This window comes from Oncorhynchus keta, chromosome 7 (genome assembly GCF_023373465.1).
Source record: "Oncorhynchus keta strain PuntledgeMale-10-30-2019 chromosome 7, Oket_V2, whole genome shotgun sequence".
Taxonomy (NCBI): Eukaryota; Metazoa; Chordata; class Actinopteri; order Salmoniformes; family Salmonidae; genus Oncorhynchus; species Oncorhynchus keta.
Genome location: NC_068427.1, coordinates 26,207,117 through 26,222,849, shown reverse-complemented (window position 1 = coordinate 26,222,849; position 15,733 = coordinate 26,207,117). Strand labels below are relative to the sequence as shown.

Below are 15,733 nucleotides of genomic sequence, written 5' to 3'. Positions count from 1 at the left end.
AATACAGGGGGCGCAGGTCCGGGTGCCTTGTGAGAATTTGTTGGCGAGTGGGTAACCCACCTCTACCATCCGTCCTATTGGTCAATGTGCAATCATTGGAGAATAAACTGGATGAGCTCCGTTCAAGACTATCCTACCAACGGGACATTTAAAAACTGTAAAATCTTAAGTTTCACAGAGTCATGACAGAACGACGACATGGATAATATACAGTTGGCAAGACCGAACAGCTGCCTCCGGTAAGACACGGGTTGGTGGTCTGTGTCTATTTGTCAATAACAGCTGGTGTGCGAAATCAAGTATTAAGGAAGTTTAAAAGTTTTGCTCGCCTGAGGTAGAGTATCTCATAGTAAGCTGTAGACCACACTATTTACAGAGAGAGTTTTCATCTATATTTTTCGTAGCTGCCTATTTACCACCACAAACCGATGCTGGCATTCAACAAACTACATAAAGCCATAAGCAAACAAGAAAATGCTCATCCAGAGGTGGCGCTCCTAGTGGCTGGGGTCTTTAATGCAGGGAAACTTAAATCAGTTTTACCTCATTTCTACCAGCATGTTACAGTACATGTGCAATGAGGGGGGAAAAACTCCACACACAGAGACGTGTACAAAGCTCTCCCTCACCCTCCATTTTGAACAATCGGACCATAATTCTATCCTCCTGATTCCTGCTTACAAGCAAAAACTAAAGCAGGGGGTACCAGTGACTCGCTCAATACGGAAGTGGTCAGATGACGCAGATGCTATGCTACAGGACTGTGTTGCTAGGACAGACTGGAATATGTTCCGGGACTCATCCAATGGCATTGAGGAGTATACCATATCAGTCACCCGGCTTCATCAATAAGTTCGATGACCTTGTTTCCACAGTGACCTACATACATACCCCAACCAGAAGCCATGGATTACAGGCAACATCTGCACAGAGGTAAAGGGTAAAGCTGCTGCTTTCAAGGAGCGGGACTCTTACCTGGACTCTTATAAGAAGTCCCGCTATTCCCTCAGAGGAACCATCAAACAGGCAAAGCGTAAATACAGGACTAAGATTGAATCCTACTACACTGTCTCTGACGCTGGTTGGATGCGGCAGGGCTAACAAACTATTACGGACTACAAAGAGAAGCCCAGACGCCAGCTGCCCAGTGACACAAGCCTACCAGGCGAACTAAATTACTTCTATGCGGGCTTCGAGGCAAGCATGCATGAGAGCACCAGCTGTTCCGGACGACTGTGTGATAACACCTTGGCCAATGTAAGTAAAACCTTTTAAACAGCTCAACATTCACAATACTGCAGGGCCAGACGAATTCGCCAACCGAATTACCAGGACATGTACTCCAAGCATGTGCTGACCAACTGGCAAGTGTCTTCACTGACATTTTCATCCTGTCCCTGGCCGAGTCTGTAATACCTACAGTAGCAGTCAAAGGTTTGGGCACCTACTCATTTTCATACTCATTTTCTACATTGTAGTTTGTAGTTCATCACTAAGCTAAGGACCCTGGGACTAAACACCTACCTCTGCAACTGGATCCTGGACTTCCTGACAGGCTGTCACCAGGTGGTAAGGGTAGGCAACAACACATCTGCCACACTGATCATCAACACGGGGGCCCCTCAGGGGCGTGTGCTTAGTCCCCTCCTGTACTCCCTATTCACCCATGATTGCGTGGCCAAGCACGACTCCACACCATTAAGTTTGCCGACGACACAACGGCGGTAGGTCTAATCACCGAAAACGATGAGACCGCCTGTAGGGAGGAGGTCAGAGACCTGGCAGTGTGGTGCCAGGACAACAACCTCTCCCTCAATGTGATCAAGACAAAGAAGATAATCGTGGACTACAGGAAAAGGAGGGCCAAGCACGCCCCCATTCTCATTGACGGGGCTGTAGTGGAGCAGGTTGAGAGCTTCAAGTTCCTTGGTGTCCACATCACCAACAAACTATCATAGTTCAAACACACCAAGACTGTCATGAAGAGGGCACAACAATGCCAATTCACCCTCAGGAGACTGAAAAGATTTGGCATGGGTCCCCAGATCCTGAAAAATGTATTGAGCTGCACCATCAAGACTATTCTGACTGGTTGTATCATGCCTGGTATGGCATCTGCTCAGTCTCCGACAGCAAGGCGCTACAGAGGGTAGTGCGTACGGCCCAGTACATTACTAGGGCCAAGGTTCCTGCCATCCAGGACCTCTATACCAGGCGGTGTCAGAGGAAGGCCCTAAAAATTGCCAAAGGCTCCAGTCACCCTAGTCATAGACTGTTCTCTCTCCTACTGCATGGCAAGAGGTACCAGAGCACCAAGTCTAGGTCTAAAAGATCCTTGAAGATAGGGCTGACTACTGCCCCCTTTGGAGGAATTGCGTGCCCATAGTAAACAGAAAAAAAATCTGTCCAAAATTGCTAATATATGCATATAATAATTATAATTGAATAGAAAACACTATAAAGCTTCTAAAACCGTTCAAATTATGTCTGTATGTAAAGCAGAACTCTCAGGGCAGCCATTCTCCCAAACTCTCTCTTGTCATCATGAAAGTTGGGCCAACTTTGACGTCATCACCCCCACCTTTCCCAACCAGCTACAGATCTGGGAACAGTTTCTATGTCTTCAGCGCGATGTCTGCTTTCAATGGGGCTTGTCATTGTGAGAATCGCGCGCTGCCTCCACTTTTGGCGGGCTGAAACCTTCAAGTCACGCGAAAATACATGCACTTTGATGCGCGCGTCGGGTCCAGAGCTCTCTTTCTTCCAGGGTTGACCAAACGATGTCTGTTTGTCTGTTCGAGCTAAGGATTGGTTTGCATGTTCAGAACATGCTAAAGCTTGATTCTGAACTTAGTTTGACCAGTTTCGTTGACATATAATATGTCATTTTGAAGTTTAGATGCGCATCCACTAGAATTTTGGCTGCATTTCAGACGGAATTTGTCGTGTTTGATAGCCCAAAGACACAGACTTGAAAACCAAATGCAGTTTTTGGTAAGAATTACTAATTCCACGGCTTATGATCGAAGAACATCAAAGGTAAGGGAATATTTATGTGGTTATTTTTGTGTTTCTGTGGAGTCCAACATAGAGGAGACATAATGCTAATGTGTGAGCGCCGTCTCATATTATAGCCTAGTGAACGAATTCTGCAACGTTAAAAATAAATGTAACACAGCGGTTGCATTAGGAAGAAGTGTATCTTTGTATCTATATGTAGAACATGTATATTTAGTCAAACTTTATGATGTGTATTGCTTGTTATCTGACGTTATCTGCCGGAGCTATCATCATTTCTCCGGACATTTGAGTAGCATTTTTTTGAACATTGCGTCATTGTAAACAGAGATTTATGGATATAAATAGCATATTATTGAAAAAAACAAATGTACTGTGTAACATGTCCTATTACTGTCATCTGATGAAGATTTTCAAAAGGTTAGTGAATTATTTTTCTTTGAATCCTGCGTTTGTTGATTGCATATTTTGTTCAACTTGGCTATTCAAATTAGCTGTGTCTTTGATGGTGGTTTGACATAAATATGTGCTATGTTTTCGCCATAAAACATTTTAGAAATCTGACTTGCTGGCTGGATGAACAAGGTGTTTATCTTTCATTTGAGCTATTGGACTTGTTAATGTGTGGAGGTTAAATATTTCTAAGAATATTTTTGCATTCCATGCACCACCGTTCCAGCTGAACGTGGGAGGGGTCGTTCCCAAAAGGGAACCCTACCCCGTCAACAGGTTTTAAAACTTCTTAGGGCTGCAATCCCGTTAACGGGATTGATATGACAACAGCCAGTGAAAGTGCAGAGCGCCAAATTCAAACAACAGAAATCTCATAATTAAAATTCCTCAAACATCTTATACCATTTTAAAGGTAATCTTGTTGTTAATCCCACAAGTGTCCGATTTCAAATAGGCTTTACAGCGAAAGCACCACAAAAGTCACAGAAAAATTCTGCCATTTTTCCAGCCAAAAAGAGGAGTCACAAAAAGCACAAATAGAGATAAATTGAATCACTAACCTTTGATCTTCATCAGAAAGCACTCCCAGGAATCCCAGGTCCACAATAAATGTTTGATTTGTTCGATAATGTCCTTTATTTATGTCCAATTGGCTACTTTTGTTTGGTATACTGTACATATCCAAACGCTCGTTCATTTCTTCGGACAAAAACTTCAAAAAGTTATATTACAGGTCGAAGAAACATCTCAAACTAAGCATAGAATCAATTATTAGGATGTTTTTATCATAAATCTTCAATAAACTTCCAACCGTAGAATTCATTTTGTGTCTTGAGGAGGAATGTAACGCAAGTCAATATCATGTAGAATGGGCGTGACCAGGAAATGGCTCTCTGCCAGTAAGCTGACTCATTCAGCTCTTATTCAGTCCCACAACGCAGTAGAATAATATAATAATAATAATATATGCCATTTAGCAGACGCTTTTATCCAAAGCGACTTACAGTCATGTGTGCATACATTCTACGTATGGGTGGTCCCGGGAATCGAACCCACTACCCTGGCGTTACAAGCGCCATGCTCTACCAACTGAGCTACAGAAGGACCACGACCAGAATCCTCATTCAAGTTTCTAAAGACGGTTGACATCTAGTGGAAGCCCTAGGAAGTGCAACTTCATTCATATCCCAATGTGAATTCAATAGGGCCTGGTTTGAAAATCCACCAACCTCAGATTTCTCACTTCCTGTTTGGATTTCTTCTCACGTTTTTGCCTGCCATATGAATTCTGTTATACTCACAGACATCATTCAAACAGTTTTAGAAACTTCCGAGTGTTTTCTATCCAATACTAATAATAATATGCATAAATTAGCAACTGAGACTGAGGAGCAGGCCGTTTACACTGGGCACCTACTCAATAGTGCCCCTGCAGCCATAAGAAGTTAATGCAACCTCTGTGTCAGATTTCAAAAAAACTTTACGGAAAAAGCAAACCATGCAATAATCTGAGTACAGCTTTCAAACAACAAAGCAGCCAAAAAGATATCGCCATATTGGATAGTCAACAAAAGTCAGAAATAGCATTATAAATATTCACTTACCTAGGATGATCTTCATCAGAATGCACTCCCAGGAATCCCAGTTCCACATTCAATATTTGATTTCGTTCGATAATGTCCATCATTTATGTTAGCACGCTGGGTTGAAAATCGACCAACCTCAGATTTCCCACTTCCTGTTTGGATTTCTTCTCAGGTTTTTGCCTGCCATATGAGTTGTGTTATACTCACATACATCATTCAAACAGTTTTAGAAACTTCAGAGTGCTTTCTATCCAATACTAATAATAATATGCATATATTAGCAACTGGGACTGAGGAGCAACCTTTCATCCAAGCTACTCAATACTGCCCCTGCAGCCATAAGAAGTTAACAGCTTCTACCCACAAACTATAAGACAGCTGAACAGCTAATCAAATGGCTACCTGGACTGTTTGTTGTTTTACACTGCTGCTACTCGCTGTTTATTATCTATCTATGGATGGTCACTTTACCCTTACCTACGTGTACGTATTACCTCGATTACCTCGACTAACCTGTACCCACACACATTGACTCAGTACCGGTACCCCCTGTATATAGCCTTGGTATTTTGTTACTCTTTTATTTATTTTTTACTTTAGTTTGTTTAGTAAATATTTTTCTTAACTGCATTGTTGTTTAAGGGCTTGTAAGTAAGCATTTCAGGATAAGGTCTACTACACCTGTTGTATTCGGCGCATGTGACAAATGACATTTTATTTGATTATATGCGCTAGACAGGGATTTGAATCCTGTTTGCCATTTCAGTTTTCAGTAGGTACTGTAGCAGGCCATCAGGATTCCACAGTATTGCTGTGTGGGGAAGTGTTCACTGAGGCTGAATTATCCAATTACAGAATAATCCCTTAAACCTGCGCTGAGTGAATGGGGTGCGTTGAGTGAATGGGGTGTGCTGAGTGTTGAAGAGCAAATCAGAGCACCTTGTGGCTAATTTCTCAGGCCATGGATTTTTTGCACTGCTGCTCTGGATTTCACAGCTTTGATGCCAGATCACAGATGTTTTCACCCTAAACCTGGATAATAATGTGGTGTAATTCTCCATGTTCCCCATAAATGGGTTCAGCCAGGCTAGAGGCAGCCTAGTACCCAGGAGCCTGACAGACAGCTCCATATGGGTCAGGAGGAGACACAGCACATCAGAGACTGAGCATTTGGCCCAGAGAAACAATGTCAGGCGATATTTCTATGGAAAGAACCCCCTTTAAAAATATGCTAAAGAACATGTTGACGTCAATCAAGGCTCTCCTTATGTTGAGAGCACACACACACATTTGTTTCAGCATCTCTGTAGGATACCAGGCTTTTTGTTTACTCATGCCTGCACAGATGGCCATAATCTGCCATGTTAGCTAATAATATTGAGGTAGATGGTGGTACAGCAGCTGTTTAGTAAATTTGTAACAACAGAAACTAACAGAAGCTAACGGAAGTTACACGTCCCTGGGTAATCATACCAAAATCACTCTCAGGATGCAACATCTTCATCTAAGCTCACGAAGCTTAGTCAAAAAGATTGTTAAAGCTAAGATATCACGGAGAGGAAAAACAACAGCACGCTGTAAAGCAAGCTGCTGTTGCTATCCACTTTTAACAGATGTATTGGCTTGTTTTGAACACCCAGATAGCCATTGTGGCCAATGGCTTAAAGAAAAATACATTCATTAATTTAGTTAGACACAAATTCAGTCGTAGCAACCTTCTCTTCATATGCTGTTTCTCCTGTCTTTTCTCTTTCTTCCAGTCCAGCAGAGGAGCTGAGTTTTGGCACCAAAGAGTCTGAGAGGAAGTGTCTTATCATCCTCGATAATGTGTCCAAGAATCAAGTGGCCTTCAAGGTGTGTGTGTGTGCATGTGTGCGTGTGCGTGTGCGTGTGCGTGTGCGTGTGTGTGTGTGTGTGTGTGTGTGTGTGTGTGTGTGTGTGTGTGTGTGTGTGTGTGTGTGTGTGTGTGTCTGATACACAGTGGTGTGCATTTGCACAAAATACACAATGTTGTTGTCAGTCTCCAAGCTGACCTGAGCGTGTGTGTCCCTTTACAGGTACGAACCACAGCACCTGAGAAGTACAGAGTGAAGCCCAGCAACAGCAGCTGTGAACCGGGCGCGTCTGTGGATATAGTGGTGTCTTTACATGGCGGTAGAGTACTGATCTTATCTCTCTGCATTGTCTCTCCTCCTCTTACCTACTTCGTCCTTTGAATGTTTCCAAATGCTCCTGCAGAAACTTCAGAATAATCAAAAGGTCCAGTCTATTCATTTTGGGAAGTGCTGACAGAGTGCAGCTTTCTTTTGCCCGACATACATATTTTAAGAGTGATAAAATAATAATCTCTTATCTTCCCCTAAACCGAGACTTCAGAAATCTAACAGAGGGTGAATAAACTTTATTGAGACACTTTCAGTACTCTCCTGGAAGGCTGAAACCTCTAAGGTCAATGTTTTTACCTCAATCACTTGAGACCAACATTGAGTTGGGATGCAGGGACTTGGCTGATAAGAAGTTCCGAGGCGTTCAATCATGGCCTCTGATGTACTAGACATGGGTTTTTTGAAGATTTGAATTCTGGCACTATTCCAAAGTTTGAGGGGTTTTTTCTCTCTCTCTGGGTATTAACTTTGAAACTCATTAATTACATGTTTGAGAGCCGCCATCTATCGCTTCCATCTTGTTCACTTAGTTCTAGTGGATAAGAACCCTCACTGTATCTGTAAATGAGTCAGCTCTTTCACTTCTATATCTGAGACTTTGATGCTGACAGCAGTGGGGTGATCCCATCCATATGTAGGACTCTAGATACATAAACTGAACAATATACAGAGATTAAATATCATTCAGAGTTCAATGAGAGAACGAGTGCCCTGGATGTGTTTGTGCAGGCTACCAGGCGTCTCTGCAGGACCGCTTCTTGGTCATGGCTGCTGAGATGGAGCAGAACGCCGGTGCTGGATCACCAGAGCTCGCTCAGTTCTGGAAGGACATGCCCAAAACCAAGATCATGGATCACAGGTACACCACCATCAATGTCTCATCATGGACGGGAATGGGAATATGTGAATACCTTTTTATACGTTTTTATTACCAGTTCATTCAAGGGGCAGGTAGTCATTTGATATGCCACTATCAAAATCTATAATGACCTCGAAGATGACTTTGATTGACTTAACCCATTGTGGTCTTGCAGTGTACATCACAGATTGCCTCAGCATGGCTAGTGAATGTCAGTGACCTAGCAGGCTGATAATCCCCTCTTCCCGGCCCTTTCTGACATGACTGTATCCTGTCCTTCCTGTAGATTACGATGTCACGTCCTGGAGAGCACTAAGCCCATTCTGAGCTATCCGAGTGGATGTGACAACCCTGTGGAAGGAGGAGCCAATGGCCACCCAGACCTGCACACAACGGTGAACTCTGATTGGAATATACACCTCATCCCACAATAACTTATTAACCTATACAGTGCCTATAGAAAATCTACACCCCCTTGAACTTTTTTCACATTTTGTTGCATTACAAAGTGCGATTTAAATAGATTTGAAAAGGGGGGGGGGGGATTGATCTTCACAAAATACTCCGTAATGTCAAAGTGACGCGTAATAAAATGTAATAACTAAAATATAGTTGTTGCATAAGTATTCACCCTCCCTAAATTAATTCAGAAGTAAAACATTGGCTTAACATCAAACTGAACTGAGCTGCAGGACAGGAATGAAACTGCTCAGGGATGTTAACTTCTTACGGGTATGTGGGACGGTGGCGCCCCACCTGGCCAACATCCAGTGAAATTGCAGAGCGCGAAATTCAAAAATATTAAATTAAAATATTTAACATTCTTGAAAATATATGTGTTATACATCAAAATAAAGCTTAACTTTCTGTTAATCCAGCCGCCGTGTCAGATTTCAAAAAGGCTTTATGGCGAAAGCAAACCATGCAATTATCTGAGGACAGCACCCCACATACAAACACATGAAAATCATATTTCAACCAGGCAGGTGCGACTCGAAAGTCAGAAATAGCGATATAAAAAATGCCTTACCTTTGATCTTCCTCTGTTTGCACTCCAAAAAGTCCCAGTTACATCACAAATTATCCTTTTGTTCGATAATGTCCTTTAGTTGGCGCACTTCATTCAGTCAATAATCCACTCAGTTTCCCTTCCACAAAATTAATCCCAAACGTTACTAATAATTTCCGAACAAGTCAAACAACGTTTATAATCAAACCTTAGGTATCCTAATACGCAAATAAACAATACAATTTAAGACGGAGAATAGTATGTTCATTACCGGGGATAAAGAAGAAAGAACGCACTTTCCTCCTCGCGCTTGGAAACACTACAGCCAAAATGGCAGCCACCTAGAAAAACTACAATTTCTTGGTCATTTTTCCAAAAACCAGCCTGTAATTCTTTCTAAAGACTGTTGACATCAAATCAAATCAAATTTATTTATATAGCCCTTTGTACATCAGCTGATATCTCAAAGTGCTGTACAGAAACCCAGCCTAAAACCCCAAACAGCAAACGATGCAGGTGTAAAAGCACGGTGGCTAGGTAAAACTCCCTAGAAAGGCCAAAACCTAGGAAGAAACCTAGAGAGGAACCGGGCTATGTGGGGTGGCCAGTCCTCTTCTGGCTGTGCCGGGTAGAGATTATAACAAAACATGACCAAGATGTTCAAATGTTCATAAATGACCAGCATGGTCGAATAATAATAAGGCAGAACAGTTGAAACTGGAGCAGCAGCACAGTCAGGTGGACTGGGGACAGCAAGGAGCCATCATGTCAGGTAGTCCTGGGGCACGGTCCTAGGGCTCAGGTCCTCCGAGAGAGAGAAAGAAAGAGAGAATTAGAGAGAGCATATGTGGGGTGGCCAGTCCTCTTCTGGCTGTGCCGGGTGGAGATTATAACAGAACGTGGCCAAGATGTTCAAATGTTCATAAATGACCAGCATGGTTGAATAATAGTAAGGCAGAACAGTTGAAACTGGAGCAGCAGCATGGCCAGGTGGACTGGGGACAGCAAGGAGTCATCATGTCAGGTAGTCCTGGGACATGGTCCTAGGGCCCAGGCCAGTTGAAACTGGAGCAGCAGCATGGCCAGGTGGACTGGGGACAGCAAGGAGTCATCATGTCAGGTAGTCCTGGGGCATGGTCCTAGGGTTCAGGTCCTCCGAGAGAGAGAAAGAAAGAGAGAAGGAGAGAATTAGAGAACGCACACTTAGATTCACACAGGACACCGAATAGGACAGGAGAAGTACTCCAGATATAACAAACTGACCCTAGCCCCCGGACACATAAACTACTGCAGCATAAATACTGGAGGCTGAGACAGGAGGGGTCAGGAGACACTGTGGCCCCATCCGAGGACACCCCGGACAGGGCCAAACAGGAAGGATATAACCCCACCCACTTTGCCAAAGCACAGCCCCCACACCACTAGAGGGATATCTTCAACCACCAACTTACCATCCTGAGACAAGGCCGAGTATAGCCCACAAAGATCTCCGCCACGGTACAACCCAGGGGGGCAACCCAGACAGGCCGACCACAACAGTGAATCAACCCACCCAGGTGACGCACCCCCAGGGACGGCATGAGAGAGCCCCAGCAAGCCAGTGACTCAGCCCCGTAACAGGGTTAGAGGCAGAGAATCCCAGTGGAAAGAGGGGAACCGGCCAGGCAGAGACAGCAAGGGCGGTTCGTTGCTCCAGAGCCTTTCCGTTCACCCTCCCACTCCTGGGCCAGACTACACTCAATCATATGACCCACTGAAGAGATGAGTCTTCAGTAAAGACTTAAAGGTTGAGACCGAGTTTGCGTCTCTGACATGGGTAGGCAGACCGTTCCATAAAAATGGAGCTCTATAGGAGAAAGCCCTGCCTCCAGCTGTTTGCTTAGAAATTCTAGGGACAATTAGGAGGCCTCGTCTTGTGACCGTAGCGTACGTGTAGGTATGTACGGCAGGACCAAATCAGAGAGGTAGGTAGGAGCAAGCCCATGTAATGCTTTGTAGGTTAGCAGTAAAACCTTGAAATCAGCCCTTGCTTTGACAGGAAGCCAGTGTAGAGAGGCTAGCACTGGAGTAATATGATCAATTTTTTTGGTTCTAGTCAGGATTCTAGCAGCCGTATTTAGCACTAACTGAAGTTTATTTAGTGCTTTATCCGGGTAGCCGGAAAATAGAGCATTGCAGTAGTCTAACCTAGAAGTGACAAAAGCATGGATTAATTTTTCTGCATCATTTTTGGACAGAAAGTTTCTGATTTTTGCAATATTACGTAGATGGAAAAATGCTGTCCTCGAAATGGTCTTGATATGTTCTTCAAAAGAGAGATCAGGGTCCAGAGTAACGCCGAGGTCCTTCACAGTTTTATTTGAGACGACTGTACAACCATTAAGATTAATTGTCAGATTCAACAGAAGATCTCTTTGTTTCTTGGGACCTAGTACAAGCATCTCTGTTTTGTCCGAGTTTAATAGTAGAAAGTTTGCAGCCATCCACTTCCTTATGTCTGAAACACATGCTTCTAGCGAGGGCAATTTTGGGGCTTCACCATGTTTCATTGAAATGTACAGCTGTGTGTCATCCGCATAGCAGTGAAAGTTTACATTATGTTTTCGAATAACATCCCCAAGAGGTAAAATATATAGTGAAAACAATAGTGGTCCTAAAACAGAACCTTGAGGAACACCGAAATTTACAGTTGATTTGTCAGAGGACAAACCATTCACAGAGACAAACTGATATCTTTCCGACAGATAAGACCTAAACCAGGCCAGAACATGTCCGTGTAGACCAATTTGGGTTTCCAATCTCTCCAAAAGAATGTGGTGATCGATGGTATCAAAAGCAGTACTAAGGTCTAGGAGCACGAGGACAGATGCAGAGCCTCGGTCCGATGCCATTAAAATGTCATTTACCACCTTCACAAGTGCCGTCTCAGTGCTATGATGGGGTCTAAAACCAGACTGAAGCATTTCGTATACATTGTTTGTCTTCAGGAAGGCAGTGAGTTGCTGCGCAACAGCCTTCTCTAAAATTTTTGAGAGGAATGGAAGATTCGATATAGGCCGATAGTTTTTTATATTTTCTGGGTCATGGTTTGGCTTTTTCAAGAGAGGCTTTATTACTGCCACTTTTAGTGAGTTTGGTACACATCCAGTGGATAGAGAGCCGTTTATTATGTTCAACATAGGAGGGCCAAGCACAGGAAGCAGCTCTTTCAGTAGTTTAGTTGGAATAGGGTCCAGTATACAGCTTGAAGGTTTAGAGGTCATGATTATTTTCATCATTGTGTCAAGAGATATAGTACTAAAACACTTGAGCGTCTCTCTTGATCCTAGATCCTTGACATCTATTGGAAGCCCATCTATTGGAAGCCCTAGGAACTGCAATTGGGGAGGACTTGGGCTTATAATTATAGTACTAGCCATTGAAAATAGTGGTAAACTGAAGTTATTTTGGGGGGGGATGGTTTGTCCTCGGGGTTTCACCTGCCATATCAGTTCTGTTATACTCACAGACATCATTTTAACAGTTTTAGAACCTTTAGTGTGTTTTCTATCTAAATCGACCAATTATATGCATATCCTAGCTTCTGTAACAGGCAGTTTACTTTGGGCAGGCTTTTCATCCGGGGGTCAAAATACTGCCCCTTACCCCAGAGGTTTAACATGCGGCCATTGGTGACTTTAAAACAGCTACAGAGTTCAATGGCTGTGATGGGAGAACTGAGGATGTATCATTATAGACTCCACAATAATAACCTAAATGACAGTGAAAAGAAGAATACAAATATATAGAATATATATTCCAAAACATGTAACAAGACACTAAAGTAATACTGCAAATAAAACACGGCAAAGGAATACACTTTTTGGCATAAATGCAGAGCTGTTTGTTTGGGGCAAATCCAACACGTCACTGAGTAACTGCCTCCTTATTTTCAAGCATGGTGGTGGCTGCATCATGTTATGGGTGTGCTTGTCATCGTTAAGGACTGGGCAGCTTTTCAGGATGAAAAGAAACGGGATGGAGCTAAGCACAGGCAAAATCCTAGAGGAAAACCTGCTTCAGTCTGCTTTACACCAGACACTGGGAGAGGAATTCACTTTCCAGCAGGACAATAACCCACATGAGAAGGCAACATCTACACAGTGAATGTTTGTGAGTGGCCAAGTTACAGTTTTTACTTAAATCTGTTAAATATATGCTAAGAATTGAAAATGGCTGTCAAGCAATGGTCCCCAACACCTTGACTGAGCGTGAAGAATTTAGAAAATAATAATGGGGAAATATTGCACAATACAGGTGTGAAAAGTTATTACTCCACTTATCCCAGGAGACTTACAGCTGTTATCGCTTGCCAAAGATGTTTCTAACGTGTAATGAAGCACATACGGACTAAATCGCACACATGTTGATTTTGTCCATCCACACCAGACACGATCAGGAGACGCAGGTTGAAATATAAAAACGAACTCTGAACCAACTATATTAATTTGGGGACTGGTCAAAACACATTAAACATTCATGGCAATTTAACTAGCTGGCTTGCGGTTGGTACCTAATTTATTCTGGGATATAAACATTGGGTTGTTATTTTACCTGATGCATAAGGTCCTCTACTCTGACAATTAATCCACAGATAAAAGGGTAAACTGAGTTTGTTTCTTGTAATCGCTCCTCCCATAAGGCTTCTTCTCTTTAAGGAGAGTGTAGACTTTCTATAGGCACTGCATATTAACCAATGTATTTTCTGTACTTGAACTTGATTTACTTTCTTTGTATAATCTTTTTTTACACAATTAGAGCCATTGGGGTTATAATTATGGTGAATTGTGTAGTTTTCTGAAACATTTTAGTAGTGTCAAATTGATATGGGAGACTGAAAAGTGAATAAATTAGTAAGATGAAGTAATCAAATGTTCTCCTCTGCAGCTGATGCGTGTGATGGTGTGTAACGCCAGGCTGGAGCAGAAGCTGGACCAGTGTCTGTGGGTCCAGCAGGTCCTGATTGGTCTGGTGCTGGTTGTCATGATGTTCAGCTTCCTGACTCTCTACCACCTTTCTGGGGCTTCCTGACTGGACTCAACCTTGTCTACAGCAGCTTAAAGCTAAACCAACAAACAGGGCTGGTATTGAACTTGGTGATAAAAAAAAACAAAGGCAGACTCTCTTCTCTACAATGTCTGTCGTCATGAAATGGAGGAACGCTTTATTATGTAGCAGTGAACTAGGGACATGTGGAGTAGTCAGTCAGTTGCCCAGAGAGATTCTTCATAGTCTCCTTGGCATTGTGAGAGGTACCGTAGCTAAAGACTCGATACCGTGAAATGAAGTCAATAATGTATTTTTGTTACTAATCATGGAATTATAAATTAAGTATTTATTGCAATATGTAACATATTCATTATTTCAATATGTAACATGATGATGATGATTTAGTACATTTTTCTGATCCTAATGAACATTTCATTTGAATTATATAGTATAAAAATATCAGGTCAAGAATAAACGTGCACTTTTTCTTTAAACCAATTGCAATTTGTTTGGCTTATAAAATTGCTAAAATAAGTGTCTGGCATGTACAAGGCACTATCCAACATGAGCTTCTCCATCCTGATACAGTAGATAACCATCTCAGTCCTGAAGCAAACCTCAAACTTCTCTCTTTTGACCCTGATTTTACTTCAACAGTATAACAGTGTCGGTGATCCAGCCTTGCCACCCTCCCTCTTTGATAAAAGCCTTATCAATCTGGGGTTCCTAATTGAAAAAAATAGTCGTGTGTGACCTCGACAAACCTCTCCCCACTTACCTCTTGGGAGCCTAGGAAGATCTCTTTCTGTGCTATCTCCCTCCAGTTGTTTTAATCACCCTACGCTGGCAAACCTAAAAATACCTGGCAATTACTGGTGAGGATGGGGAAATGGCAGAACCCACAGAGCTCAGTGGGAAGGCTGGGTATCTATAACAAGATTCAGCGCAGAGCAGTCAACCACAGAGCCAGTGCAGGGGATCACACTTAGAATATTATAATGAACAAAAATATAAATGCAACATGCAGCAATTTCAAGGATTTTGCTGAGTTACATCAGGAAATCAGTCAATTAAAATAAACTCATTAGGCCCTAATCTATGGATTTCCCATCACTGAGCTGGTGTGCAGCCATGGGTGGGCCTGTGAGCGCATCGGCCCACCCACTTGTCAGCCAGGCCCAGCCAATCAGAATGTTTTCCCCACAAAGGGGCTTTATTGCAGATATAAATACTCCTGTTCTGACTGCTCTGCAGCTGGTCTGTTGTTGGTGGTTGATTGCATTTTGCCCTCAAAAAGATAGTGTTTGGTCTGGCACTGAAGACATCATTGTTTCCTGTGCTTTCGCTTTTCTCTTGCTTCTGTTGGAGCCTTTTCTTTTTCTTATATAAGACGATCACGTTCAGCTACCTCATGTTTCCTAACAGTGCTATTTCTGTGTTTTTCCTCATTCACATGTGATGTTTTGAACTCTCCCTTTTCTCTTAAAGGGTTCCTATGTATGAGTCTTTACCACGCGATTGAGAAACCACTCTCCCTGCATCAATGGACTGTTTGTATTAGTCATTGGATCGTTTTAGGAGAATGTGTGCAGTGGGTGTAAAACTTGCATTATTT

At 42.7% G+C, this 15,733-nt stretch overlaps 1 protein-coding gene across 1 annotated transcript in view; it reads left to right on the top strand.

Moving 5' to 3' along the window:
- LOC118386227 (motile sperm domain-containing protein 2-like) overlaps nt 1-14,622 on the top strand; it is a 31,629-nt gene extending 17,007 nt beyond the window's left edge. The window contains exons 11-15 of the mRNA XM_035773779.2: nt 6,818-6,911; nt 7,115-7,211; nt 7,952-8,081; nt 8,368-8,476; nt 14,017-14,622. Coding sequence (XP_035629672.1) covers nt 6,818-6,911; nt 7,115-7,211; nt 7,952-8,081; nt 8,368-8,476; nt 14,017-14,160 — 574 coding nt within the window. The 3' untranslated portion in view covers nt 14,161-14,622. The remainder of the gene's footprint in view (nt 1-6,817; nt 6,912-7,114; nt 7,212-7,951; nt 8,082-8,367; nt 8,477-14,016) is intronic.
- Nucleotides 14,623-15,733: the final 1,111 nt, after the last annotated feature.